Consider the following 26,528-nt stretch of genomic DNA (forward strand, 5'->3'; position numbering starts at 1 on the left):
CATTTTTTTTTTTCGTACACCCTCAAAAGCCTCGTGTGTCCTCTTACAAGCACCTTCACTCTGACGTCACTAAGAACATTTACTGATGATGCATGGCAGCATTGTCAACAATCCCAAATGTGCGCTTCACTTATAGCACCTTTTACGTGATGATAATGTAGAATTGATTCTTCAAAGCTTTCATTTCATTTCACTTTCACTTTATTTTCAATTCCAACATGATAGATCAAAAAACTGTTTGGACTCATAGCCAAAGGCTAGAATAGGGTCCAACGATGCAATACAAAATGGCACAGTATTCAAACGATAGCACAAGGCAACAATAGCACATGTAGCAAAACAATAGAACAAGGCATTGAACCTGGATACAAGATGATAAACATTGCGGATATAGTAAAGAAGGTTAGGCATTGTACATACATATATATTCAGATACCCGAACTTTGGTAAGATAACAGAAACATGTAATTTTTATACACAAACAAAAGAAAGGCAATGAGTTATAACAACTATGCAGTAAACTTTCACTGGACGTAGTGGTACTTATATACAAGGAGTGAACGATTTTGTTACTATTAAGGGGGTTACAGAGACACATTGAGGATTGCAAGGAAGTGTTTTTTTTTATTTTTAGAGGAAAGTTAACAGCCGATTTTATATCCTGGGGCAATCTATTTTAGATTTTGGTACCGACGAACTGCACTTCTTCTGCAGACGCCGTTCTTCATAGACGTTGTTCGTGGGAGGAAGGTTAAAATTACCTGCAGCAGTATTCCTCGTAGGGCGGGATGAGGAGCAAAGAATGGACGAATGAACAGGATGGTTATACGTTATGATATTATTAATGGCAATGGCTGTTCTCTGTTGACGCAAACTGTCCATTGGTAAAATTTATAGTTTACTAAACCTTTAATAAGGCATAAACATTAATACACATGCGAGGAGCTTGTTTGTTTCTTTCTTTGTTTCCATGAAATTATGGCTCGCACCCATGGCTTAAGGGGATTGGCATAGACAGCTTTTCTTTTTCCTCTGGAGGGGAGGGGGGGGGTGCTCTGCTTTATAATTGTTTGTGCGTTTGCATGCATGCATGTACACACAAATTGTAACAACTTCCCAAACCATGCCTTGGCTACCATACCTGATCGATGCATATGCGCGATTTCGTACAGAAGAAAATCCTGCCAGATACACCAGAGTTAGTGTAGAGCATCGTTGCCGCTAGTGGCTACTTTTCGCCACATTGGCAAATTCTAGAGGCTTGTGGCAACCTAAAATTATGAATGGTGAGGTGGCAAACTTTTGAAGATTTTCGGCTTATGTCTCCACTGAGTTATGCATTCTTTACTCAGTGTCCTCAAGATGAATGGGCGACATTTTTTTCTATTTTTCGTAGTTTTAGACTCACCAGTAGAAGGCGCACTTTATATGCAATTGAGTAAGTCTGTCACATTTATTGTGTGTATTTCCTAATTCACCTAGATCCTGGAGGCACTGGTGCATCTGCCAGCAACCGCCCAGCCAAATTTAGGCCATGTACTGCTTGGCGTGCCGCAAGGCGGTGGTGTTATGCTACATGTTTTAGGTGAATTAGGAGCTTTAAGCTTTTCCAAAGTTTCGCTTCTGAAGTACCTAGGTGATGGTTAGGCCGCGTGTTACGACCACAGCTCCAACCGTCATGAATAGCTTGTTGACTTCTTCAGTCCGGTAGTACTCCCTAATTTGGTATGTAGAGTTTAAATTTGTTATTAACATACTCTTGAGGTGGGCCAAGAAGTCGACATTCTTTGGGCAACCATTGAAAAACTGCAGTGAGGCAAATGTATAGCGTAAGCATGACGACACGATAAGCGTAGTACGGGCATTGCGATGGTTACCCAGTACTGTCGATCGAATTTATTTCCGTTGCTGTGTAATTAGATTGTTTCATCATAGGACACAGAATTCCACTGCAATGAAATTCTACAAACCTGCAAGAAGGCTACGCATGCCATATCTTTCTTGTTGTAGCGACTGCTTCATCCCGTATTCGCCACAATGGAAACCCTCACAAACTTTTGTCTTGAGGCACTAGCATTCAGGGACGCTACTAGTGTATGCATGCCCTTTTTCAGTGCTTTCATGGTGAAGCGGGTGATGTGACTCACATTGAAAAACGTGAATATGATTTGTGGTTTATGGATGGTACCGTCCTCCACGGGACTACAAATAATTAGGAATTTCCATTATGAGACACGCAACACATATTCAGAGTGGCAACTTCTTTGGGAAGATTTGAAGAAAAATTTCGATTTTTGGCCACATTTGGCTCGTCATTTGAAGAATTTTACTCAAATGTCAGTGGCAACCCTGGTGTAGAGCTGAGCCACCCGTTTTAAGCTGCCTAAGTTCTCACACTCCTCTAGTGCATCGTAACAACACAAAACGTCAACTATATTTCAATACCCAGCATGTGATCTCATACAGATCATCCATTCACAGTTGATGTTTCATCAGGTTTTACCAGTGCCTTCGTTCTAAGAGCACCTAAAACGTAGAATTAGCTTTATACTTTTACTATTGCCCTACCCAGTTACGAAGCAAGCAGCTTGAGACCAACTATTCCCACTATAATTCTTCTGAGGCTCACGACTATGGAAATAAGTAAGATCAATTTAACTCCACTTTACTTAAACTCCTGCTTCTTTATTTATGGTATAGTATCTTGACCATCTTTTTCTATACCTAAGTGCAGATTAGCAGACCAGAGCGCAGCTACTTCTTGTATATAAAACATTTTTTTTTTCTTTCTTTCAAAGTAGTTATCGCAACTTTTTGCCAAGAATTATTTTCACCAATATATTGTGCCTGCGCATGAGGTAGACAGGCTCAACTATATTGTGCTCAACGATCACAGTAACAAATGACTAACAAGTGTTTGAGCACACATTATACCTGCATAGTGCTAAGAAATGCAACTATTCATTGCAAAGCATTAGTATAAGACAAGAGGTCACAAACCAGCATTTATAAGAAATGAAGCAAATGACATACACTTATAAATATATAATCTTATTGAATCAATGTCCTAAGTCAAAGCGAAAATACCTTTGTAACTGTCTATAGAAAATTTATTTGCAAGGAGCTCGTACATCAAGTGTTTCTAAGTAATGTAACCATGTTTGCGAAAAGTATGTGATTTGAATAAATAAAAAAAAAAGACTGTCCACACGCTCAGATTGGAGAACAAACACAGCTGTTGCAGTCTAAGGTCTAAAAAATCTTCTCCATGTCAAAAGATCAAAAGCATATTGAAATACATCGACACATGAACAAGTTTGCAGTACACAGGAGAAAAAAAAAAAGAATAACTTTGAGTTAGCGAAGATGTAAAACTTACAAGCCATTAGAAAGACATTATAGGCTCGCAGTGGCAAGCGTCTTTTTTTTTCAGGTGTCACACACACATCCAAGAAAAAAATTTCCACTTCCTATGCTATTAAAAGAATAACATAGGCTAGCACACTCCTTATATAACTACAGTTCATGTGTTATGTTAATGTATTTTCCAAGTTTCTCTAGACTGACAAATTTTTTATAGCAAGAGGGCATGGATGGGAAACAGCAGTTCTGATTCTACCTTTATCACAGCAGCTCAAAGTCACTGAAGTTAGTTACGAGCCCAACATGCATCTAATGCCACTTGGGAGGGTCAAGTGCATGCGTGGCTTGGGTAGTACATATGCGTGTGTACGCATTTTAACTCCTTGATGTTTTTCTCAACGCTTTACCAGTTAGTTGCCAATAGCAAGGTAAAGTTATTTACAGAAGATAAGCCAAACTTATGATGCCTACCAAGAGAAGATTTTCGTGAGAGTACATTTTGAAAGAATACAGATCATACATGTTTCGTTAGTTTCAAAGAAAGGAAACATTTATGATCTATTCCATAGTTTGCCAATTATGCTATATGCCATTTATGATTTATGCCAGAATGCTGATACCAATAACAGGCAGTATCACACTCTATAAACAAACATTGCTAGAAAATCTAAAGTGGACATATTGGACTGTGTTGATTTTGTCATTTTTGCTAGACAGTCAAAAAGAAACCCAAGGGAGCACAGAGTAGCCATGAGATGGGAGACGTAATAAAGGTATGCTGGTGACAGAAAAGTGTTCACACAGCTAATAAAAACTACAGTTTTTCTTTCTGAGTGCAACAAATTAAGGAGTTGTGCTGTACCTCAAAGCATTCAATGACCATCCAAACGTATGTACAATTTCACTTGCAGTCCAGCAAAGCATGCCATATAGTAGTATTACACTGTACAAACACAGCATACATAACTGCACAAGCATATTCTTGCAGCTGAGCAGAAGTCCACAGTTTCTATTAAAAAGAAATGAAGGAGGCACTTCAACAGTGTTTTCTCAAAACAGCGCACATTGTTTCGACTAAGTGATCAGCTTTTGCAGTACCTAAAAAGCTTTTATGAGGTGTCTCCGAAAGCTACACAACATACAAAAGAAGGTTTTTGAACAATCTGATGGGGGTAGGTGGAGTCTGCAGAAAAGGGCCCCAATGCAATCAATGTATCCACAAATGCATGTTGCTCAAAAGAAGGATGTGAGCAGCTTGATGGGGTCCTCCACAACCATGCCCGTTTCCGTGGCTGTAACAACCTCCTGCTCCATGTACACTTCCCCAATTTCGGCATTTTGGTCTTCCACGAACACAATCGGTGCCAAATGAAGCTGCTGCGGCTGCAGGTGTTGCTGCAAGTGCGGTTGAAAATGCGGCTGCTCCACCCTCTTGGGCGCTCGAGGTGCCTTTGGCTTGTCTACTCTCGAGGCCTTGCCGCGGGCGGCAAGGGGCAAGGAAGGGTTAGGGTCGGCCTTGTGTGCGTGCTGAAGGTGCTGCTTCAGTTTCGTGTTGTTCACAACACCCTTGCCACACAGTAGACAGTGCAGCTTGAACTCCTTGGTGTGTACGCTGACGATGTGGTCCTTCAGCGTCTGGTGGATGTTGAAGGCCTTGGTGCAGTGGGGGCATCCGAAAGGCCTCTCACCTGTGTGGGTGCGAAGATGTGTCTGCAGTGTGCAGTTGTGCTTGAACGCCTTGCCGCAGAAGTGGCACTCAAAGTTCTTCTCGGCATTCATGAGTCGCTTGCCTGCGGCGCCGGAGTGCCGGCTCAGTTTGTGCGCTCGCAGCTCGTTGGGAGTCTTGAAACGAACGGGGCACTGGTCACAGCTGTGTGGGTGACGCAGCGAGCGCAGCACTTGGAGTGAGGGAGTCTTGGCCACCTCGGGGTGCATGTGAGTCACGTGGATGCCCATAGCTCGCACAGTCTGCGAAAAAAAAAAAGCAGCTTAAAAACATGGGGAAAAGAATCAGCTATTGGGGTCTAATGTCTTCCCAATAGCTCAACCATCGAAAAACGAAACCTTCACTCAATGCTGTTTCACATACACTTTCTGTCCCTGTTATGAAAATTCATCTACAAACAGCAATGCACACGAGAAAATGCGGATCAAAGACAAAGGCAGCATCGCGATGCGGTGCTGTTGTTTTTGCCTCCGTAGAAGTTTGGATGCTACCCCTCATTTGTGAAAGACACGTGGACAATCTCAAGTCTCTACTGTACATGATTTTGTATAGCTGAAGCTTCCATGTTGAATATGTTCTGTAGGTTGAAGCAAGTGCCTGTTCTTACGCTGCTGTATACCGCGACGTTGCTGCAAAGCCCTGGTGACACCATGAACATACGAATACCAGTGAGATACGCTTCGCAAAAGTCTCACATACGGGATGCCGTCAAGCTAGAGAGCGTTGCACACGTTACCACGGCCATGAATGGTACAGTCCGAAACTTCCAGGACTACACTTACATAAATGATCGAGAAATCGGATGGTAAAGCACAATTGGCAGTGTATTGCGTGTTCTGAGCGGAGGGCGTGGATTGGTTCTGACAAGCAGAAATTTGGTTTTTCATCTGCGTATTGTTTCCATCTATCTGAACTATCCATAAAGACTGCAGAATTTTTCTTGGCCTCCTAAGACTACATCATCCTAAACATATTGATTACAGAGATGCTTCCCACTGGAATGAGCAATCTCAACCAACAACACTGCGTACTCATAGGCAACAAAAGTTCACAGGTGGTAGGCTCAACTACAAATTGAAATTGCTACTCAATTAATGGACGACACCTTTATCCTACATCTTAAAAACCTTGAGCGCCTACTAAGACAGGTACAAAGAGAGAGAGAATGACAACAGTGCCGGCCTATGGGCTGGTTTTATTGAACATATTAAAACTGTTGTTGGGCTATAGCAACTTGTTATAATGTAGGTACTTAGCACCAACTTGGTAATCCATCACAGCACTCGAAACACGCTGTGTGGAGCGTGCTTTATTTGAGAAAAAGCATGTATGAACGTGAGAGTGTTTAGAGGGATTACCAAGTTGTGCTAAGCATTTACAATATTCAATATGTTGAGTTAATATAGCAGATAACTCAATAGGATACAAGAACTAAATACGACGATGCGTTCGCAGACGAAACGGGAACCAAAGGTGTAGTCACAGCAGGGCTAATTGAACAACAGCCCCCCCCCCCCCCCTCGAATTTTTTTCGTGCTCTCATGTATCGCAGACCAAAACAGCCTCCTAAGCTGGAAATGATCTAGTTTTTAAACAGAATTCCTCTGCACGGCCGAAAAAGCATCTCTGTGCGAACACTGCTCATTAAGCTGGCTGTCCTCACTAAGCCAGTGGTTGCCCTGTAACTGGCTAAGCAGTGCACGACCGTCAGAAATACCCAGCAAACAGATGCATAGTGCTGTAGATTGCCGAAGTGCTACAAAGCGGCGTGCTTATTAAAGATCCCTCATCATTTTTTCGTCTGCATGCACTGGAATTCGTATAGTGCCGAATACTGAGACGAGCGCAAAAGGAACTATCAAAATCAGTACACCGAAATGGAAGTTATTAGCCTTCAAACTTCAACACCCGAGCAGACGATGAGAAGAAAAATTCCCTTTTGCACATCATTCTCTTACTGACATTAAAGGCTGCTTATATCGCCATGTGCCTCCTACAAAGACGTACCAGATGGCTCATTTTGTGGTGGCCATTGTGCCGTGCTCCTAGCGTCGTTTTGTAATTGTTTTCACATTTTCACATTTAGGAACAGAAATATTTTTCTATTTGAGAAATTATAAGTACTGCCTTTATAATTTTTAGCCCACACCCACGTGGCACCATACGAGCATTATGCGCGACTTGTCACTTGAAACCAATCAAAGCGCACGGCCTATGTCATCACTCCCACGTGGTGAAGCGTCATTTCTGATCACAAAAATAGCCGCTGTGTGTCACTGTAGTCTAAAAACAATGTGGTGTCTCCACAAAAACAAAATTATAGCAGCTTATGTTTTGCCATTGCCACTCATGCAACGATATCGGATGCATTCTGTAGTTCGGCAAGAAGCGATGAAAACAACAAGCTTAATTTGTGTCACAGGGCCCCTTTCCCTCGAACTCTATTCAAGCCCTGATGTTTTATTCATGGGTTGTGTAAACTTAAGTACAGACACACTAATTCAGCAAAAACGAAAGTGATAATGGCATGCTGTCTGAAGTTATACGACTTGAAAAATTCAATATAAAAGAAAAAAATGCCAATTCTCAACTCTACTTTCGCGGGGTCATTTGACCACACTTCACTCGCCCGTGACGTCTGAAGGCTTCCCCAATGAAATAAGCTGGAAGCACATACATAGGGGAAGCTCACACATCATTGTTGCTTGTTTTTTTATATATTTTTTGTTTTAAAGCCTTTTTGCCACAGTAACAAGTGTAGTGCCTGATGCCTGGCTTGCCAGAACGTGTGCGGGAGCTACTATGTCGAAGCGAGGTACTTTCTGCTGTTTTTTGCAAGATTCCGAGTCACTCCCTCCTCTTATTCTGAGAAAGGAACTCATGGAACATCCGAGAACATTGAAGTACAGTTGACCCTTCGCACGTTGTTTGTTGAGCTGCCGGATGAACAACAATGGTGCACTGCACTCTTTCAGCAGCGCACATGTGTAAAGAGACAGCTGACAAACTCCAAAAAGCAAGAAGAGGGAAGAAAGAGAGAGAGAGGTCCTTCGTATGGACATCCGACCCGGGCAAGCCAAAGATACAGTGGTGAAATGATAGCCAGCGTCTCTGTCGTGCTTTGTAGTTGCAGTGATCTTTTTTTGTTGGCACCGTTTCTGTTCAGGGTTCGATGAAAAAGCAGCGAGACGAAAAATTAAAAAGATTAGTAAACACAGTTTTGATCCTACACAAGGATAACTTCTAACGTTACAATCATCCAATCATATGGTGGCAATCTCCCGGTGCCATTTCAGCTCGCAAAATTCTCACGAGCGCTACTATGTGGTGATGCGCTCGGCAGCGATATAGTGGCTTTATTGCGTGATTAAAATACTAAATCATTTGATATTGACGTTGTGACCTATGCTAAAATTACCTCCACCTATCGGTCTATGCAAACCACAAATAAAGAAATAGGTGCTTCAATAGTGTTGGAGGGCCTCTTTAATGGGATGTGCTTTCCCACGCTTAGGCGTGCTACGTTGAATGAGTAGCTATTGTTGACATACTGGACGTTCTTGATTCAGCTTTAGACAAATTTCATCTGACATAAGTCATGAAAATACAGTGGCCCTGTCATCAGACATTTAGTTTCATACAGCAGGCAAAAGCCGCTGCACCTACCACAGTTGCTGCTGTGTTTTTGTTGGCATGCGCACTGTTTGCCATTGTAAAAAAAGCAAAAAAAAAAAACGCCGCACTGGCAAGTAGTCGAGGCTACTTGCATGGGAAGACATAAGGAAGATGTAATAAGCCTTTTCTTTTTCTTCTCCAGTTTTCCATTTCAGAAGACCTGTGCAAGAAATGAGCTGCAGCCGTAAAATGCGAGGGCATGTCATTGACGCCGGTTGGTTCATGGGTTGTGTTGTAAAGCAGCTTACCCAGCAAAAATAATTAGGTTTGCTGAGCGTTTGTCTTTGTAACGTGCCGCACCGCATTTTCTGGAACAAGCTTTGTGATGAGACACAGCAAGCACGTTTACCTCAGAGCACACTATTGTTGCGGATAGCATTGTCACATACAAAAAATTTTTTACAGTTGCCAGTGCTGATATAACTGAAGTAGTCCAGACACGTCGAAAAGCATTTCGTGATACGTGAACTAAAAGTGTCACTCGGTCATGGAGCATGTGTTTCTTTCTGCGATTCATTAAAGCAGCTGTGAACGAAAGGCTGCCTTCGACAACGCTTTTCCCGATTGTACGCTGCTGCGATGACACACCTGACCCAAGTGTATGGGGCACGGCTGTTCTGGCTGCGGCGCGCTTCACACGATTTTCACATCTGTTGGAATTTACGAAAATATAGCACCCAGGAATACTAAAGACTCTGTTTGCTGGCTGTATGCCTTTTGCAGTCTTAACTTGAGCACAAAAAGGGAGCTGCGGGCCTGGAAGGTATGCAACTGCATTACCCATAGCATGTTGTATAAGCATAATAGCAAGCTTATTATGAATAAAATGTCCCAGATATTGTTCTTACGATTAGCACGAATAACTTCCCCTGCACAATTGTTACATATGAGCATTTGTCGTAACTATTCGTAACTGTGTTCTTACTCCACACATTTGCATATCGTATCCAAGAACTCCTTAAACGATACTAAAAGCAAATATTAAAGGCACACAAAAGGCAACTATTAAGGCGACAATCGTTGAAATAGCAGTCCAGAAACTTCGCAGTGTTATTTTTGTGCCAAGAAAGGGCTGGTCCGCATTGGGCTAGCGCACTTCAAATTACCCGCCTCTAGCAGCAGAACATCTCACATCACTGTTGCCGTTCACAACGTTGTGCAGCTTTATTGTGCAGCTGCTGGCAATAGTAACAGCAGAACGAAAGCAGTGGGAACCACAGCAGCAACAATGGCCATTGAAAAATTTCCTGCCATTTGCTCCGAGATAGCAGACATGCTTGGTTCAACAGGGCCCTGATAGGTGGCACGACCTGTCTAGCTTAACCACACGAAAATCGAATTTTTGAACCACTCGTGCCATTTCCCTAACCTAACCTAACATAACCTAACCGGTCCGGCGGTTCTTTTTTTTCCACGAATCAAACAGAAACAAACAAGCAGCATTTTATTGCATTTCTTGATGCATGGAAGGTTCTTTATTTAGTACAGCTAGATCGATTACTAGTGATTAATTGTATGTGGTTCGTCTGACCTCATTGGGATCATTTTGAGAATGCCCTACTGCGGCGCATATATTCTTGTGCATATACTTTAATTTCCCGGTAAGTAGGGCACTGATGTTGATAATATTGTCGTTTTATATGTTAGATTATTGTCATACATTGAGCTTTCACTCTGACATGAATTGTTATTTGAAATCAGTGTTCCTCTAACTCGATGTTGAATTATGAGATAGTGATCCAGAAACCTCATCATTGTACTATTTTCGTGCCAAGAAAATGCTTTCTTTGAAATAACATCACGTTTCAGAAGTCGCACGGCATTGGCGCACTTGAAATCACCCGGCTGAAAACAGACCTCCTGACATCGCCTTGCTGCTGTTATAAAGCTATAATTAGACTCACCTTGAAAGTCTTGCTGCATACTTCGCACACAGACAGGCTCTCCTCAGCATGCTTCTGTTGGTGGTGCTCCAGGTAGGCCTTGGACTCGTACAGGTAGGGGCACTTGCTGCACTGGAAGCCCTGATTGTTCTCGTGCAGGCGGAGGTGCCACTCGTAGCGGGTGTCTGACACAAAGACCCGCCCACAGCGAGGACAAGGCTTTTGTTTGCCCTTATTGTGCTGCAGAGTGATGTGCCTCTTGAGCTCATCTTGGACGACAAATGCCTTATCACACTGCGAGCATTGGAAAGGCATGACTCCCGTGTGGGTTATGGCGTGGGCCTTGCTCCGGTACAGGCTGAAGGTGGAAAACTCACAGTCCGTCTCAGTGCAACGGTACACTTTGAGCATGGGGAAGGGGTTCTCACCATTCTCGAGGCAAGTCTTGTCCCCCATATGCACCACGGCTGTGTGCAGCTGCTTCTTGCGCTCGCTGGTGAAGCGTTTCTTGCAGTGGTCACACTGAAAGTTGATGGTTTGTCCGTGAATAAGGCTCTTATGCTTGCGAAGTGCGAACATGGACTTGCAGGTAAGTGGACACTGCTCGCAGCTGAATGTGGTAGAGGCATGGACATTGAGGCGATGAGCTCTGAGGCTGCCCTTAGAGGAGAAGCTGCAACCACATGTTGGACACGAAAATGGTCGTATGTTGTTGTGGGAACTGAGGTGGGACTGCAGGCCTGACTGGCTTCGCATTTCCTTCCCGCACTGCGGACACTTGTAGGTATGTTTCGCCTTCTTATGCCGGTAACCGGGCTGGTGCGTTCGAATGTGAGCCCGATGCCGTACCTTGTGGACTGAAATCAAGCCGCACGTCTCGCACTTGAACTGCGGCACATCCGGGTGGCACTGCACTACGTGCTCGCAGAGCTCCTTGTAGGTAGTACCCTTGAAGCTGCAGTTGCTGCAGTCACGGTATGCATCTCCCTTACACACGTCCTTGTGAGCTGCGAGGTCTTCCTCGGTGAAAAAGGGCTTTCGGCAGTTGCTGCAACGATGCTGAGCAGTCTGTCCGTGCTTCTGCATCATGTGCACCACTAGGTTGTGTTGCCGTACAAATGGCATGTTACAGAGGTGGCAGATCACTGGATCACCATGCGATTTCTTCTCGTGATTTTGCAAAGCCATTTCTGTGGCAAAGCTTTTCTTGCATTTAGCACACTTGTGTGGATTGATGCGGTTGTGCACCTTCATGTGCACCTGCAGCACCGACTTGAACTGAAAGCTCCTGTCGCATATCTGGCAGCGGAACTTTCTCTCTCCAGTGTGCTTCATCATGTGGTTATTCAAGCCTGACCTCTTCGTGTAAACTTTTCTGCATTTGGTACATGCAAAGTATTTAATTGAATCTGTGGACTTGGAGAGACGGCCAACCTCTTGAACAAGGGGTTTCAGCTGTGATCCAGTCAGAGGTAGGGGGCGCTTTGAAGCCTCTGACCCAGCCAGGACGGGAGGTGTGCCCGGAACAGATGCATCACTTAACTGGCTTTCTTTGTCCGCTTGTTTTTCTTGTGCCGCAGCTGTATGCTCTTGGAGATGCTTCAGGGCTACGAGCTTATCAAAAGTAACGTGAGAACACTTAAAGCACTTAAACACAATCTTTGTATTAGCAGGAGGCTTGGTGGGCGTGTCTTTTGATTCTTTTGGTGAATTTGCCAGTACAATGGGTTTGAGACCCTTCCCTGGTGTCGTTGACAGTGGCTTTGGTGTAGAAGGAGAAACGACAGACTTCAGTTCTGTTAGGCTGCTCTCATTAGCTTTTTTCACGCCAGCTTTAATAATTTTCGGAGAAAAAGCACTGGCGGTCGAGAGTGGAACTGGGCCGGTTTTAAGGACAACGCGCTTGACATTCGGCGACATAGAGGCAAGCATGTTTAGGACTGTGGGCAAGACTGTTGTCTCAATAGAACCTTTAATTCCTGAGCTAGACTCACCGCCAGACAGGCTTAACGAGCTACCAGCCCTTGTAATGACTGCTAACTTATCCTTATTAAGGGAAAACACATTACCGATACGTGGCTTCGTATTGTTTCTCTGGGGCTTTACTTTGTCTGGAGAGGCTGGACTGGAAACCTTCAATGCTGGAACTGTCGCCTTATCTGATAGTGGCCGTTGTGGCAAAGGATCGTTTTTTGAGGTATGCAGCTTGCAGTGAGCTATTGCAGTCTCCTTGCATGGTGTTATATGTTTGCAATACAAACAGGAGTAGAGCGCCATCGCTTTGGCCCCACTGTTGCCCTTGGGAGTGATGGCAGCACTTGCACTGCTGTTTTCTACAGGGCCGGGCTTCGTGGTGACATTCTGGGACATGTTCGAAGCTCTTGCAATGACAGTTGTGGTATTCGCAGGCGCTTTCGTGGCATTGGCAATATTTCTACGGGTGGAAACATCATTTGCAAGCGCTTTGACGGCATCAGCAATATTTCCACGGGTGGAAGCATCATTATTAGAATTGACAGCACTGGTAGTAGCACTGACTTGGCCGACCATGTAGGAGTGATCTTCAATAGTGACATTTGCAGAATTTTCAGAAGCATCGTTTGAGTCGCCTGTCAGGTCAATTTCCTCCACACTGCTAGTCAGGTGCCCTCTTTGGTCTATAGTGAGTGCTGAGGCACAGTCGTCAATTGTCGCCGGTTCGGGCGAACTGTCGCTATCGGGTGAACACGGGTCTGGCAGGGGCGACGCAGCAGGAGACGGAACCTCCGACTCCACTTCAATTTCGCAACCTTCAGTCTGAATCTCCACAACCGCTCCGTCGTCGACGAAGAGATTTCCATCGCGCCGCTCGTCGATGTAACAGAACGAGCTCGGCCTTCCTCCCGAAGAGATCCGAACTTTCTCGCGCGCGTAGGCTGCGTCAAAGGAAGCCGCTTCGGGTTGGCAAGCCTGCGTGACACCGTCGCCACGACCTTGTGTATCGAGCCCACTCCTCGAAAAATTCAAATTTATTCTGCCGCCTCTTTCGACGCCCTCTGGAAACACCAAGTCGAGAGACATCGCTTTCATGTCCAAATCGACGTCGACGCAGACAGAGACCATGTTGGCAGGGTACGTTGCACCACAAAATTCTACAGGCAATGCAATCGACAAATTCGATTACACATCATTTATTTAGTCAAGGTTTCCAACAGGTGCGTTTCGGGGGACGAGAAAGCGCGTCTGCTACATCTTCTGGCAGCGGCTGCGATGCTAGATGACAAACGCGGTTACAGTGGTTGCATTTATACGCACGCCAGCTTTAGCCTAACGATGCGGGAAGCCAGTACAGCAATGAACGTTTAGTGGGGCTCACCGCCAGCGCCCATTCAGAATGCTAGGTAGGTTGCGGTTGAATTTACCGTGTGCCACTAGGATCGATGCGCACGGAAAGCCTCGTGGATTAGACCAGCAGCAGAGAATAGTCGGGGTGCTCGTAGTCGGACGACACACACACCAGCATCATGGAAGGGACATTGGTGTGCCAACCAACCAAAACAGGCAGTAGAGGGCAGGCCTGGCAGGAACGATCTTTGGGCAGAGCTCAGTTCGCCAGCGCGCGGGAAAACTACTGAAGAAAAAAAAAAAAAGAAAGAGAAACTGTGATGCTCATTCACCAACAAGACAAACGCATTTTCATGCTGCCGATGTACGTTACGGAATCAATAGCTTTGTAGATTTTATGAAAAAAGAAGATATGGTCTTTCGTAGAGAGCATTGTGATTGGAACTTGTCCAAACACGCTGTCAGCGCCATCGGCATCGCATGGGGCATTGACGAACGTAGCGCCTTTATGCGTACTAACTGGGTACTCACGTTTTCCTCATTTCCGCAACAAACTGAACGGGACCTTGCGCATCTGGCGTCAACGTGACGTGTTGTCACAAAAATGACGTATTGACAAAACATTGAAAGCACCTGCGAACGTCGCTGTGTTTCCTGTCGATGCGGCTAGCATCCCGGTGCTTCTTATTCCTTCCTTACGTTTTACAATGTTTCTTTACGTCCTTTTTACCTCAATATAGCGGAGACATGTGTCAGCTTATGACAGCTGTTGGTGTCAGGCTGATTTGACGCTAGCTAAGAGAAATGGTATCGCTAGTTTTATGGGTGACCAAGTTTCTAGCGAGGCAGCGGCTGCTCTTCGCGTCGTTCATCGTAATTTGGATCGTTGGCATGGCGATAACGAGTGAGTTTTTTTTATTGATAGCCGAAACTTACTATCGCACATCGTTTCAGTCTGTGTGAGAAGATGCTCAAACCGCGCCGTGGCGGTTTTGGTTTCGATTGCTGATCGCTTGTTTCCTGCCTTGCGTTTTCAGTATGCCTGATCGGACGTACCGACGACGCCAAGTCCAAGTATCCGGATACCACTGCCGCTCTGTACCATGCGGGACAACACAATATGCAGCTTTCTCACAGCCTTACCAAGGCGAAAGCTATGAAGTATTGCAATCCGTACAATAGTATATCGCTTTGGCAGGAAGGTGAGTCACGAACGAGTGACTTAAAATGATTCTTTTAAAGGGAAGTGCTCGCGTCGTTGTAAACCTCGTCGCACATTTAACATATGCGCCTAATTAGAATGATTTTGTTGGTGACGTCAGCTCCTAAGTTTATTTCGCTAGTGATGGTCACAAACATACTGCGCGTGCATCATCTTTGTAAAAAAGTTGTAGTGCATCTTAAGTTTTTGGTTTTGGCTAGCTTCGTTCTGACGTCCTTTCGTGCCCATGATGGTAATGCCATTTCGGTATAATATTGACCAAAGTCGACGTCTCCTCAGATGGCCAATTGTTCATAGTGTGGCGTGTTTTGTTTGATTTACTTCGCAGGCAAAGTTCTGAGCAGCAATTTCACACTGGAAGCCATAGCCATAATGGTGCGTCATGGAGAGCGCATGCCCCTGCGGCGAGTTCGCAACCATCACCTTCTCGGCTGTCGCCAGCCTCCGAGCACGAGCTCGCCTTCCGTTGGCAGGAACAGCCCCTTGCATTCCTTCGTCAATGTCATAACTAAGCACCCCTTGCTCCCGCTAAAGAACATCTTTGCCACCATTGCGACACACCCTAACCAGAGCACATGCGCAGAGGGGCAGCTCACCTGGGATGGTGTAGTCCAGCACGTCAACATGGGGGCCAACCTCCATGAAGCCTACCACTCCGGTCCTTGGAGGCTCCTGCCTGACGATTGGGATGCACGCTCTGTCAAGCTGTACAGCACCGTCTTCTCCCGCACTTACCAGAGCGCTCTAGCATTCCTCTATGGCTTCCTGCCAAAGTTCTCATTTGACAGGCTCCACTTGGTGCCCTCGCGGGACATCAACTTCTGCATGGGGCCGCATTGCGCCTGCCCACAGCTTAACACGTACGAGAGGCTCTTCACACGCAAGACGAAGGTCATGCTCAAGAACCACCTGGCCGTTGTGCAGCTGCTGAACACGCTTGGCAAGGTGCTTAGCCCGGGGGGGAACAACTCGGAGTTTGTTGCGCCGAGGCCAATCATGGACGGACTGATGGGCTTCGTGTGCCAGCGCAAGCCGCTGCCCTGTGCCGACCATCACTGCGCCACCATGGAGCACGTTGGCAACGTCATCTCCTACGTGGACTGGGAGGGCCGACAGCTGTCTCAGGACTTGTCCTTTCGCCGGAGCAGCATTCTCAAGGCACACTACCTGCTGGCTCGAATTCACCGGGGACTGCGCGACTTCATGGATGGTACGTCCAAGACCAAGTTCCTTTTCTTCTCTGGCCACGACATCAACCTGATTCCAGTAGCATCGACGCTCGGCTTCGACGATGGCACCATTCCCCCCTACGCCTCTCGTATCGTACTTGAAGCATACAGCAATGCCAGAAAAGAGCGGTTTATAAGGGTCCTTTACAATGGCAAGGATGTGACTCGTCACACACACTTTTGTAGGAGCATTCGTGCTGGCGTTGACACAGAGCTGTGTCCGTTTGGCAATTTCACCACTTTCATGCAGCAAGACGTGTTCAAGCTGTTCTCGGCTAAAAGCTTCGCAGCAGCTTGTGGCCTTGATGGCACACACTCTACGCCTACTGCTACGAGTCCTGCCTAAGGATTAATGGCCAAATTATTGGAGAAGCACTTAAGATGCAGTGGTGCATCTGTATATGCCAAGGAAGTGCAGCCCTCACCCATTTGGGCCAGAGAACATGCCAGCTTTGTGATGCACATGTTATCTAGTTGGCATCATTGTTTTGGCCTACAAGTCTGTAACTTGTCATCGCCATGCAAATCGGACAACATATTAGGGGATTCCAGATAATGGGCGTGACACTTCACTGAAAGAGGCCCAGCACTCGAGAAAACTCATGGCATCTTGAAAGAAGGCCGCTAGCACACTCCAGCTCCTGCCAAATGAATCTTATCCTGGAAAACAATATATTTTACATAATGTATTTAGGAACAGCTACTGAACTCATTCCAAGCATGAAACTATGTTATCATGGTAAAAATGTAATGTGCCAGCAAGGCATGCTACAATGACTGCCTAAGCTGTTTGATTGCGGTCCCTGGCCAAGAAGTCCACTTTCTTTCTCATTTTTCGCTGCATTATAAAGTGATGATTTAGGTACATCCTGTGTAATTTCACTCCTGCCCTTGCTATATTGTATTTTAAAGCACATTCAAATAGAAAGACCCAGTTTAAAGGCATTCGCTGCAGCAATGTGCTTCTCAATGTATACTCCTCCAGTGGTCAATAAGAGAGAAGCATCTCTCACTTTTGTTTTCAAGTTTTTGCAACAAAATCACATTCGATTGCTTTGATGTCCTTTAGCATTTAGGCATTTTTGGCGGTAGCTGTTTGGCATTGCGGACTGGCGTATCCACCGGCATCATGTTCCTTGTTTTCTCTATACTATGTGGATGAGTAATTGTGGTTACAACGGCTTTGCAGATACATTTAGTCCAATATAGATGCATTCATTGCTGGTCAAATTTAGTGCCTGCAAACAGCGTAGTGTAAAATGCCAAGCAGGTGTGCTCGCACTGCAGTGAAAGATAACTTGGACAAGATTTAGAAGGAGGGCCCTTACTAAGCCACGAACCAAAATTCAAGATGTGTGAGGAAGAATCTTAGAATACAGCCCTGAAGCACCGCACTATATAAACACAATATTCAGAAACCATACACATATCTAAAGGCTCTAAGAACTTGGTTTCCTGGGAACCGCTGCTGCGAGATTCTGTAGCAGCGAATAGGTTCAAAAGAAATTGTTGGAAGGGAAAATGGTAGCGCTTGCTTGATTTGTGGTGTGTATTTCAAACCTCCTGAAAAATAGAGGGGGAGTGCTTTCTCGTGATTTTACGGTAATTTTTTAGATTACCATAAAAGTGGCACTGTAATGCGCGTTGCACCACATGAGTCGAGTGCCCCATTTTGATGCTTACAATTTTGGCTTGTCTGTTGCAAATTTGTTACTATGTAACTCGTAAGTTTAATTACAGCAGTACAAAGATTTAGTGTGAGCTTGCAAGTGAATACCTGTGCTTGACATTGTTTCAGCGGCAATTTACGCTAAAAAGGTGCTGCAAGCATGCTGACGCACTCCTGAGTTTTAATGTTGAACTTTAACCAGAGATTCCCGATGTTTGTGGAAAGAAGTCATAAGGAATCATTTTGTTATTCTTGTTTACGTCGGGCATAATACATTCATTCTGATTTTATTGATTTGCTTACTTGAAGTGCTAGCCATTTTGTTTACAGGTTTACTGTGAGACCAGCTTGTGTTTGCAACGAAGATAGTTGCTAGTTTTTTAGTGTTCATGCATTGTTGGCCATTGCTTGTATGCTACGGGCGGGTATCGGGCCCTTTTTGTGAGATTCTCATTTCGGTATGCTGTGATATGTATAATTAATCATTTACGTGCATACATATACATACACCTGAAGTGACACGGGTTCGGCAGCTTGTGTGTGCTCGACAGTTGAGGTACTTGTTGCTGGGACTGTGTGATCCCTTGCTGCAGTTTTCCTCTTGATCGTTCAGCCCAGCTATTTGGCTGATTGTGGATGAGATTTACATTGTCACCATTGTAGTCAAGACTTCAAGCAGGGCTGTTGATTATTTGGCTTATAAGTTATCATAGATGCACGTTTGTTCATTGCAGTGCATGATAGACCACGGTTCCAATCTCGGAACCTTTGCCAACTCAAGCTCGATCCATAGCAGCTTGCTGTGAAGCTGCTGAACCTCTCGAATGGAGCTACTCTCTATAATAGCTGTCGTTGAGTAAGAAAAAATTAGCTCCTTGCTCATCGTACATCATTCTTCAAGGCGACTGCTCTCTTCTCACTTCAGCGTTTATTTGTGAGGCTGGGGGAGACCAGTGAATATTGGACGCTCTGTATAAATGGGCAAGCCTCCTCAGCAATCTAGGGTGAAATCGCAAGTCCTCTCCCGATCCCCTTTCTCCTCTTTCTTCATGCATGCCTTTGCGAGCGATGTATTTCCTTGGCATCATCTCATTCTTCTGGATTCGCACGCTACAGCAATAAGAGTGTCTTGAAAACATGTCATGGTATCGGTATGCTTAACATTGAGGGCAATCAAAAGCCACGAGTGAAGTATACGATGCTGCTTACCTCGACACTTATGTTGCTCCTATCTTGATGAGGCAAGGAAAGGTTAGCACATGCTCTACAAGTGTCATGAGATATCAGTCTATTGCACATTTAAGCTATAAAACAACTGAGTCATGTGATTATATTTTATAGAAATATTAACGTTGTATAAGCTTCCTTTTTTGTGATGTCTAGTCAGGGATAAATTCGGATTTTGTTTCTTCGTTGTCTCGATGAGTATTTTCTCGAGAAAGAAGGTGACAGATGCAACACAGAGAGTTGTGAAGTTAATGCATCAGTAGCTAACATGTCACAAATTCAGTTGTGACATGGCACCTTTACAAGCACAGTGAACTGCCTAACCTGTAACAAATGTATATGTATTTCTGAATCGCCAGTTCATGTACAGATATGCTCTAAAAAGTAATGCATGCACAAACTTCAGGGACAAAGTTAAAACCAGAATAATATTTTATCTTTATTTAGCCTTGTCATGAACTGTAACAAATGAAAATTTTACCTTCTTGTGTTTGTTTGTTTTCTTGTGTGGCATTGACTTCACATGGCGTAGGCCTTGCGCCATGTTCTCACCTAAATGTGTACCGTGCTATGTTTGTTGTGTGGGAAGTTGCACCCTTAGCAAGCACTGGGAAACGATCAAGCATAATTTTTTTAACTGCTCTGCATGGATGTAGTTGGCTTTAATACGTGACTTGCAGTTTGTGAAAAAAAAAAAAAAAACAATCTGCAGACAGTTATCACACCCCTACTTAAGAATACCACAGTCTTCATGGCTTCACTGTTGACACGTAAATGTTCTCGCTACTTAGGGTTGCATTACGTAATCTGGTTCGTGCCCGAGCTGTATCATGTTATTGTTGGAAGTTGTCGTGCAAGGAAATTGCTTGTGCTAACTACCACTGATGCCACAAGAAAAGTATGGAGCAGGGCTGTTTATGGTCATGTCCAAAATTTCCTGCTGCCACTGTGTGCAATCCTCATTTAGCAACCAGGAAAGGTCGTCACATGGTTCCTAATTTTATGCAGGTGCAGGGCACTTATACGAGATGTTTGGTTGTATGTCCTGCATTTGTTATCTGACCCCTTTTTGTGACACACGTGCACACGCACGCACACACACACACACACACACACACACACACAGCCTCACCTTGATTTCGGCAGTACTGACTGTACCATAGCCCTTTGGACAACTGTGAAGGTAACTTGGTCTGTGGTACTGGTAATGTGATCCTTGAAAAATTTAAGGAAATTCATTCCTCTTGAATGCTTGTGTGTGGAGTGTTTTGATTTCGTGAGGAAGACAATGCAGTTTCTGTGTTTGTGCCTGTGCTTCGTTTTGTGGAATTTCTTTCTTGCTGGCTATATGAAAACTGACATGCCAACTCTATATGTTGCAGGCAGTGTAACAGCGAAAAAAAAAAAAAGAACAATTACATGCATAGAAGTCTATGTTTACGACTGCTTCGTAAAACTCACCATGTTGTGAACATGTACACTTGCGTGACTATGTATAGCATGGGTTTGCGTGCTTGTCTTGTTGACATTGTTGGCACATGACGAATTTATCGTGCCACCAAGCTCCGTTTTTTACGGATTGTGTTTCCTCCAGCCGGAAGTGGCCGTCGGGCTCTACTTTTATGTTCAGATTTATCACATGGACAGTTGGCGCTGCCACTAAAGTGTAATTACAATCACGTCTCCGTCTTAATATTTTAGTCACGTAGATGTAAAGATCGTGTACCACGTATTCTGTGAGAAACTTTCTCAAGTCTTCTGGTTTGTTGCCTAGAGTGTATGCCTTGTATGTACAGAAATGGTAATAAATTGATATTTGTAAATATGGTACATAATTATTTACCAGCTGGCACATGTTTATTCTTGGCAAACTTCTGAAGTGATGGTAACATTCATGAACTCCTAGAGGCTCACTACTTATCTACAGCCATCTATTCTATTGTACCTTGCCGACTAGAGAGAAAGTGAAATGGTTTTACTTTCTGAAAAGCTAGCATTCTAAGCCCAGAACGTATTGACCTGATTGAGTGCTCACACCTAGGATTACCACTTGAAATAGGCGTCCGCATATCCAGCTTGGTTCATGTATCTAGATCCAAGTTCGATGAACAAGTGATAAAAAAATTTAAATTAATAGTAGTGAAAGTGGATAGGTGGGCGCTGCAGCTACAAGAAAATGAGCAACAGGCTCATTACTTGCCTACTTGCTCCCTACTTGCCGCTGCCACGTGGTGCGAACTTTAAAAGCTTTAAACGAAAACAGACGAGCTTAGACAGTTATCTCTAAAATAGCTGCAAGACAGGATGCCCAAGATATAGTTCGTTGGTGGTAGATGGGAACCTTAGCCGCGCTCTTAAAAAATATCCCGGGCCAGCGCCAGTAAGGGCTCTGCCCTCCCCTCCATGGTACATCGCAAAGGGCCCCCCTCCCCCGTGCTCTGCGTCTATGGGCTGAAGTAAATTTAAATATAAACCACGAAATGAAAATTTTCATGGCTGGTAATACCACTTCAATTCTGTGGTTTTAGCTGCCAGCACGCCATAGCAAGGGACTACGGATCGTGACCATGGACTTGGCCATCCTATAAATATTCGCTTATAGATGCAAGTACGTGGGTGTAATTATTCATGCAGGAACCGAACCCGCGTCTTTGTTTTCAGCTGACCAGCGGACGCCGTTATGCAGCCAAGTGTGCAGCCAGCTTTGTAATGTGCCAGAGTGAACTGCTCCTGGTGCAGCCCTTCTTCCTCCCACAGGGAAGTCGGCTAGCCGTCAACAGCTGCGGCGGCTCACCAGCGCGCCTTCGCGCTGCGGTTCCGGGGAGGCCCGTCTTCGATTACGTTACGTTGCACCAGCCTCCCCAGCCTTGCGATGTCAACGACGCACTACCATTTCAAGCCCTGAACGTCTCAGCTTGGGTGACAGCCGCTCGGATACCACGGCCCGTATCTCGAGCTGTGCGTCAGAGCGGTGACCTCGAACTTTGTAATAGTAGATAATTTTACGCTGGCAAAAAAAAAAAAAATAATGGTATGTCCCGTAGCATATTTTAAGCTGTCAAGCATATTTTAATGCTGTCAGAAAAACAAAAAACAAACAGGACTTTTATGGAACGCGACTTCGGCAACACCACACTAAATTAATAATTGATCACGCAGTAGACGGCTCCAGCTCGTCTTCCTTCTTACTGTGTTGTAATATATATATATATATATATATATATATATATATATATATATATATATATATATATATATATATATATATATATATATATATATATATATATATATATATATATATATATATATATATATATATTGAGAGAGAGAGACAGAGAGACTTTGGCGCTCTTTAATGTTTATATAATTAACTCACTTTAGTATATCACACTAAACACACTTATATCGTTATATGATGTGCCAGCTTTACAAGTGAGGCCTGTAATGCAGCACGTCAGCATTGCCGTTTTTCTCCGCTGCTATGAAATGATGACTGTTGCCCGGTAGGCGTTTAAAATGTCTCGATAAAGGGGCGTCAATTTTGTGCCATAAAAAGACCTGCACATCTAACCTACTTGAAAAATAAGAAACAATCCGATCCAGGTTCACTGTGTCACACTCTTAATCTGCAACTGTTCCCCGCGAATACCTCTCGACGACTTCCAGGTTCTTCGCGCCGTAGATCACTTTGCCAGGACTTGCGCCGAGTTCGCACTCCTTCCATGGAGGATAAACGCGTATGACGTCACCCGTGCCCAGCTCTTCGCGTGCGACCAGTTCCCACGGGACTTGCAAGCACAGCTGCGGGCGCTTGGCGTCGCTCTGTTCAGATCCGTAAACTTCGCACGCGAAGTAGGCCACACCGTAGACGTTCTCCATCGTAAGTATTCTGACGGAGAGAGTCGGTCCTGGGAGGAGTTTCGAGTTACCGCGGGATTTGCGACGCGCCACCAGCGCATTCGAGCTTTCTTCCTTTTGCCTGGCGAATAGAAGAAGCGATTCGAGTCCTTTCTTAACGACGCCCCGTTTCTTAGTCTTCGTACCGAATTCACTGACAGCTTCTTGGACAACCGCTTCGCCGTCCTTGAAGACAGAGTCCTGACTGAAGCCCTGACCAACTCCTCCATCCGGCACAGATGGCAGCACGGGCGTCGCTGCACACACAAGAGGCGATTGCAGCAGTGGCGTGCGGATCGAGTTACTGCTCGTTTCGCTTTCGCTCGTCTCGTCGACTATCATCGCTGCGTCGGTCGCGTTGCGACAGCCGCCCCCTCCCGCGGAATCTTCGCTGCTGCTTTCCTCGATCACGCACTGATCGCGGTGGGCGTCGAGAACCCTCCGTCTTCTGCGAGAGACTCGACAAAAAGGCCTTTCACGATAGTCGTCCTGCACGAAAGTAGACATCCAGGCGTTCGTCTCGGGACCCGTTCTGCTCTGGCTGCCTGCCGTGTGTGACAGGTCGACTGACGCAGAAGCATGTTTCGGAACGCGCACGTTGTCGTGAACATTGTGAGATGTTTCTTCCTCTGGCGTCGCGGCGGATTCGTCGATCGACCCTTTCAGCATCGCTAACGACGACAGCGCCGAAGCTGCGAGCACTTGTTTGGATGAACACTTTTCAGAAGAGCGCGAGTTCTCAGGGTCAGATGGATGAACGATAACAGCAGAATTCGCGTCGCCAGAGGCTCGCTCCAACGACGGACTCGAATACTCGTCGAAAGCGTAGTTGTCGGCCAAAGTGTCGTCGTAGTCCAACATACTCCACCCGAGCAGGGCTTCCTCGTCCTGCAGTTGTTTGCCGTTTCGAAACATGATAAAGCTTGACAAAATGGACGACAGTCAGAAATACACTGCGTGGCCTTTGTTCGATCGCTTCAAAGAAGTCCGAGAAGATGCTTTTCCTGCGGAGACACTTCAGCAAGTCGCATTACGAACAGACGACGTAACTGACACCTTTAAATTCAGCGCTGTTTCGTACTTAAAGTTAACCAGGGCGCAGTTTCGTAGAAGTGTAATAGCTTGTGCTAGTTGGTATGGCATGACAATAGTTATAGGGCGAAAACAAAATGACAACACAGAGACAAGAAGGACCGAGAATCTACAGAAAGTTAAACAAAGTTCAAAAAATGCAGCTTCAGCAAGCCCGTCGCATGATAGAAGCTTCGCGTTTGCGCCGTAAAGCGTCGCTACCATCAAACCGACGACAGCGCACCGCCGGCGGCGGCAACCAAACACCTGTATGCGGCATCATTCACTTACTAAAGTATGTATGCAAGATACTTGTGAGCGTCTAGTAAGTAGTTTACTGCATTGTACCGTGTGAAAACGAGAGAAATTGAGACGGAGCAGCTCCAACGAGCGGGGGACAGGCATGAAGCAGACGCAGACGACGACGGTGACCGCGGTGTCGTCTGCTATGCGAACGGCCGGCCGCCCTATCAAAACGCCCTGGTGCTTTGAAACCCATTTCGTTTTATACGCAACTATAAATAATACAAACAATATTTTTAGTCATTATTTGTTCAAAAAATCTATTTGAGTGCAGAAGATAATAAAAACTTGTTCACTTGTCAGTAAAATAGTAATTTTCTACTATTTGTACAACTGACGCCGCAATCCAGACGAGGCTATCGACGCGTCTAAATTTCGTCCCCATTGGCTCTATGGAGATGTCACTCCACTGGCTTCATTCTACAAAACATAAATATAAGCAATGCACATGCACAAAAGGACTGCTGTTTAGAATAGACAATCACAGCTGTCAGTAAGACGGCACTCGACGAAGCTTTGCCGTTCGTACGAGCTGCAGCGAGTCATTTGCACACGTAGTTGCTAAAACGGCTAACGGGCAATAATAATATAAGATTACATTTCGCAGTAATGTGGCGTAAATATGAACGAGTGTTTGCTTATGAATACTGTGAGCTTGCCACTTGCGAGAAGTCAGTATTTCTTAGTAAATAGCGTCTTTAAATATATTCCAACGTGTGTTGGAAACCTGCGTATATTTTTATTTTATTGTACATTGTCATTCATAACACATAAGATATCACGATATTTGATTCTCTCTTCTCTCCTACAAGAGTACAGCATTTCACGTTAGGACTCTCTGCCTCTTTTACGTAATGTTTACGGGACGCTACGGGTTTCAGTTACGAATTTTCGCACCGGGCAATTTCATTGAAAAAAAAAAAATGGCTTGCGGCGTTGCCAAAGATTACGCGCGAAACATTATTTATTGTTCCCTATACTGATTGCTTCATGAAATATGTCCCAAATCCACGAAAATCGAGGGAATTCGGCATTTGTTCGATTGGTTCAAATTAACTTGTTTTGCATCCGCGGACATTTTAAGACGGCTAAATGCATCATTTGGTAATCAAGAAAATTAGGTTTCTAATTAGTGGAGCTAGGTGGTTATGTCTAATGGGAGAACTGAAGTCCTTCATGCGAAGAGCCCATTCAAGCTTTGAGCTTAAGGAAAAGTGGCCTCTAGTAACAATTTCGAAATAATGAAATTCCCTCGCGCTGTCTGTGACATCGAAACACAGAAGAGTGCGACTGTCACATTGTTCTCAGATGTCCAGATTGAGTGAGCGCGGCTAAATAAACCGTCAACCGACTTCGTTGCGCGGGTGCATAAGCGGGTTGGCTGCGCTTGCAATTACAGCGCGCATGGTACATATACGTTAACGAACGCGGAAGAACTACACCTCTGTAATTGTTCTCACGAGCGGTGACATCACTCTGCTCGTCTGCTTGTTGCGCTCATCGGTGTTTCGGTTTCACCGTTGAATTTATAAACCGTTTTTTTTTTCTATATCTTAACAAAAACAAACACGGAAGAGCGTTCTGGCTACAAACATGAGTGCACGTGCGTTTTTTTTTCTATCTCTACCCCGTCTTTATTTCCCCTATTTCCCCACCATCAGTGCCCCTACTTCCCCACCCCCAGTTCTGGGTAGCAAACCGGATGCCAAAATCTGGGTAATCTCCCAGCCTTTCCATTTCTCTCTCTCTCTCTCTCTTCTATATCTTAAACCTATGGGTGCGAGCACAAAAGGGGCCGCAGAGTCTGTCCCAAGAGGACGCTGTGACATGGGCGGGGGGCACAAAATTCAGCTTTATACATTGATATAATAGGGCGGGAGGAGAGCGGCTACAACCGCCCACCCCGCCTTGAAGGGGAACCCTGCGCACGCCAACG

At 45.0% G+C, this 26,528-nt stretch overlaps 2 protein-coding genes across 2 annotated transcripts; one reads left to right on the top strand and one right to left on the bottom strand.

Annotated features, from left to right (window-relative positions):
• Window positions 1–1,537: 1,537 nt before the first annotated feature.
• On the bottom strand, window positions 1,538–14,208 carry LOC119181058 (uncharacterized). Its single transcript, XM_037432237.2, has 2 exons — window positions 10,669–14,208; window positions 1,538–5,331 (listed from the first exon to the last, which is right to left on the bottom strand). The coding sequence occupies exons 1-2, from the start codon at window positions 13,747–13,749 to the stop codon at window positions 4,597–4,599; spliced, it is 3,816 nt and encodes a 1,271-aa protein (XP_037288134.2). The 5' UTR covers window positions 13,750–14,208; the 3' UTR covers window positions 1,538–4,596.
• Window positions 14,209–14,651: 443 nt separating this feature from the next.
• LOC119181048 (2-phosphoxylose phosphatase 1) lies at window positions 14,652–16,775 on the top strand. Its single transcript, XM_037432228.2, has 3 exons — window positions 14,652–14,875; window positions 15,009–15,173; window positions 15,522–16,775. The coding sequence occupies exons 1-3, from the start codon at window positions 14,776–14,778 to the stop codon at window positions 16,766–16,768; spliced, it is 1,512 nt and encodes a 503-aa protein (XP_037288125.2). The 5' UTR covers window positions 14,652–14,775; the 3' UTR covers window positions 16,769–16,775.
• Window positions 16,776–26,528: the final 9,753 nt, after the last annotated feature.

The sequence above is a fragment of the Rhipicephalus microplus genome, chromosome 3, assembly GCF_043290135.1.
Source record: "Rhipicephalus microplus isolate Deutch F79 chromosome 3, USDA_Rmic, whole genome shotgun sequence".
In the NCBI taxonomy this organism is placed as follows: Eukaryota; Metazoa; Arthropoda; class Arachnida; order Ixodida; family Ixodidae; genus Rhipicephalus; species Rhipicephalus microplus.

What these genes read in the sequence shown, in the direction of transcription:
- LOC119181048 (XM_037432228.2), top strand. Translation starts at nt 14,776, where the DNA reads ATGGTATCGCTAGTTTTATGGGTGACCAAGTTTCTAGCGAGGCAGCGG. An exon ending in CGTTGGCATGGCGATAACGA is followed by an intron (nt 14,876 to 15,008) that starts GTGAGTTTTTTT and finishes TTGCGTTTTCAG; the next exon opens with TATGCCTGATCGGACGTACC. An exon ending in TATATCGCTTTGGCAGGAAG is followed by an intron (nt 15,174 to 15,521) that starts GTGAGTCACGAA and finishes TTTACTTCGCAG; the next exon opens with GCAAAGTTCTGAGCAGCAAT.
- LOC119181058 (XM_037432237.2), bottom strand. Translation starts at nt 13,749, where the DNA reads ATGGTCTCTGTCTGCGTCGACGTCGATTTGGACATGAAAGCGATGTCT. An exon ending in TATGCAGCAAGACTTTCAAG is followed by an intron (nt 5,332 to 10,668) that starts GTGAGTCTAATT and finishes TTTTTTTCGCAG; the next exon opens with ACTGTGCGAGCTATGGGCAT.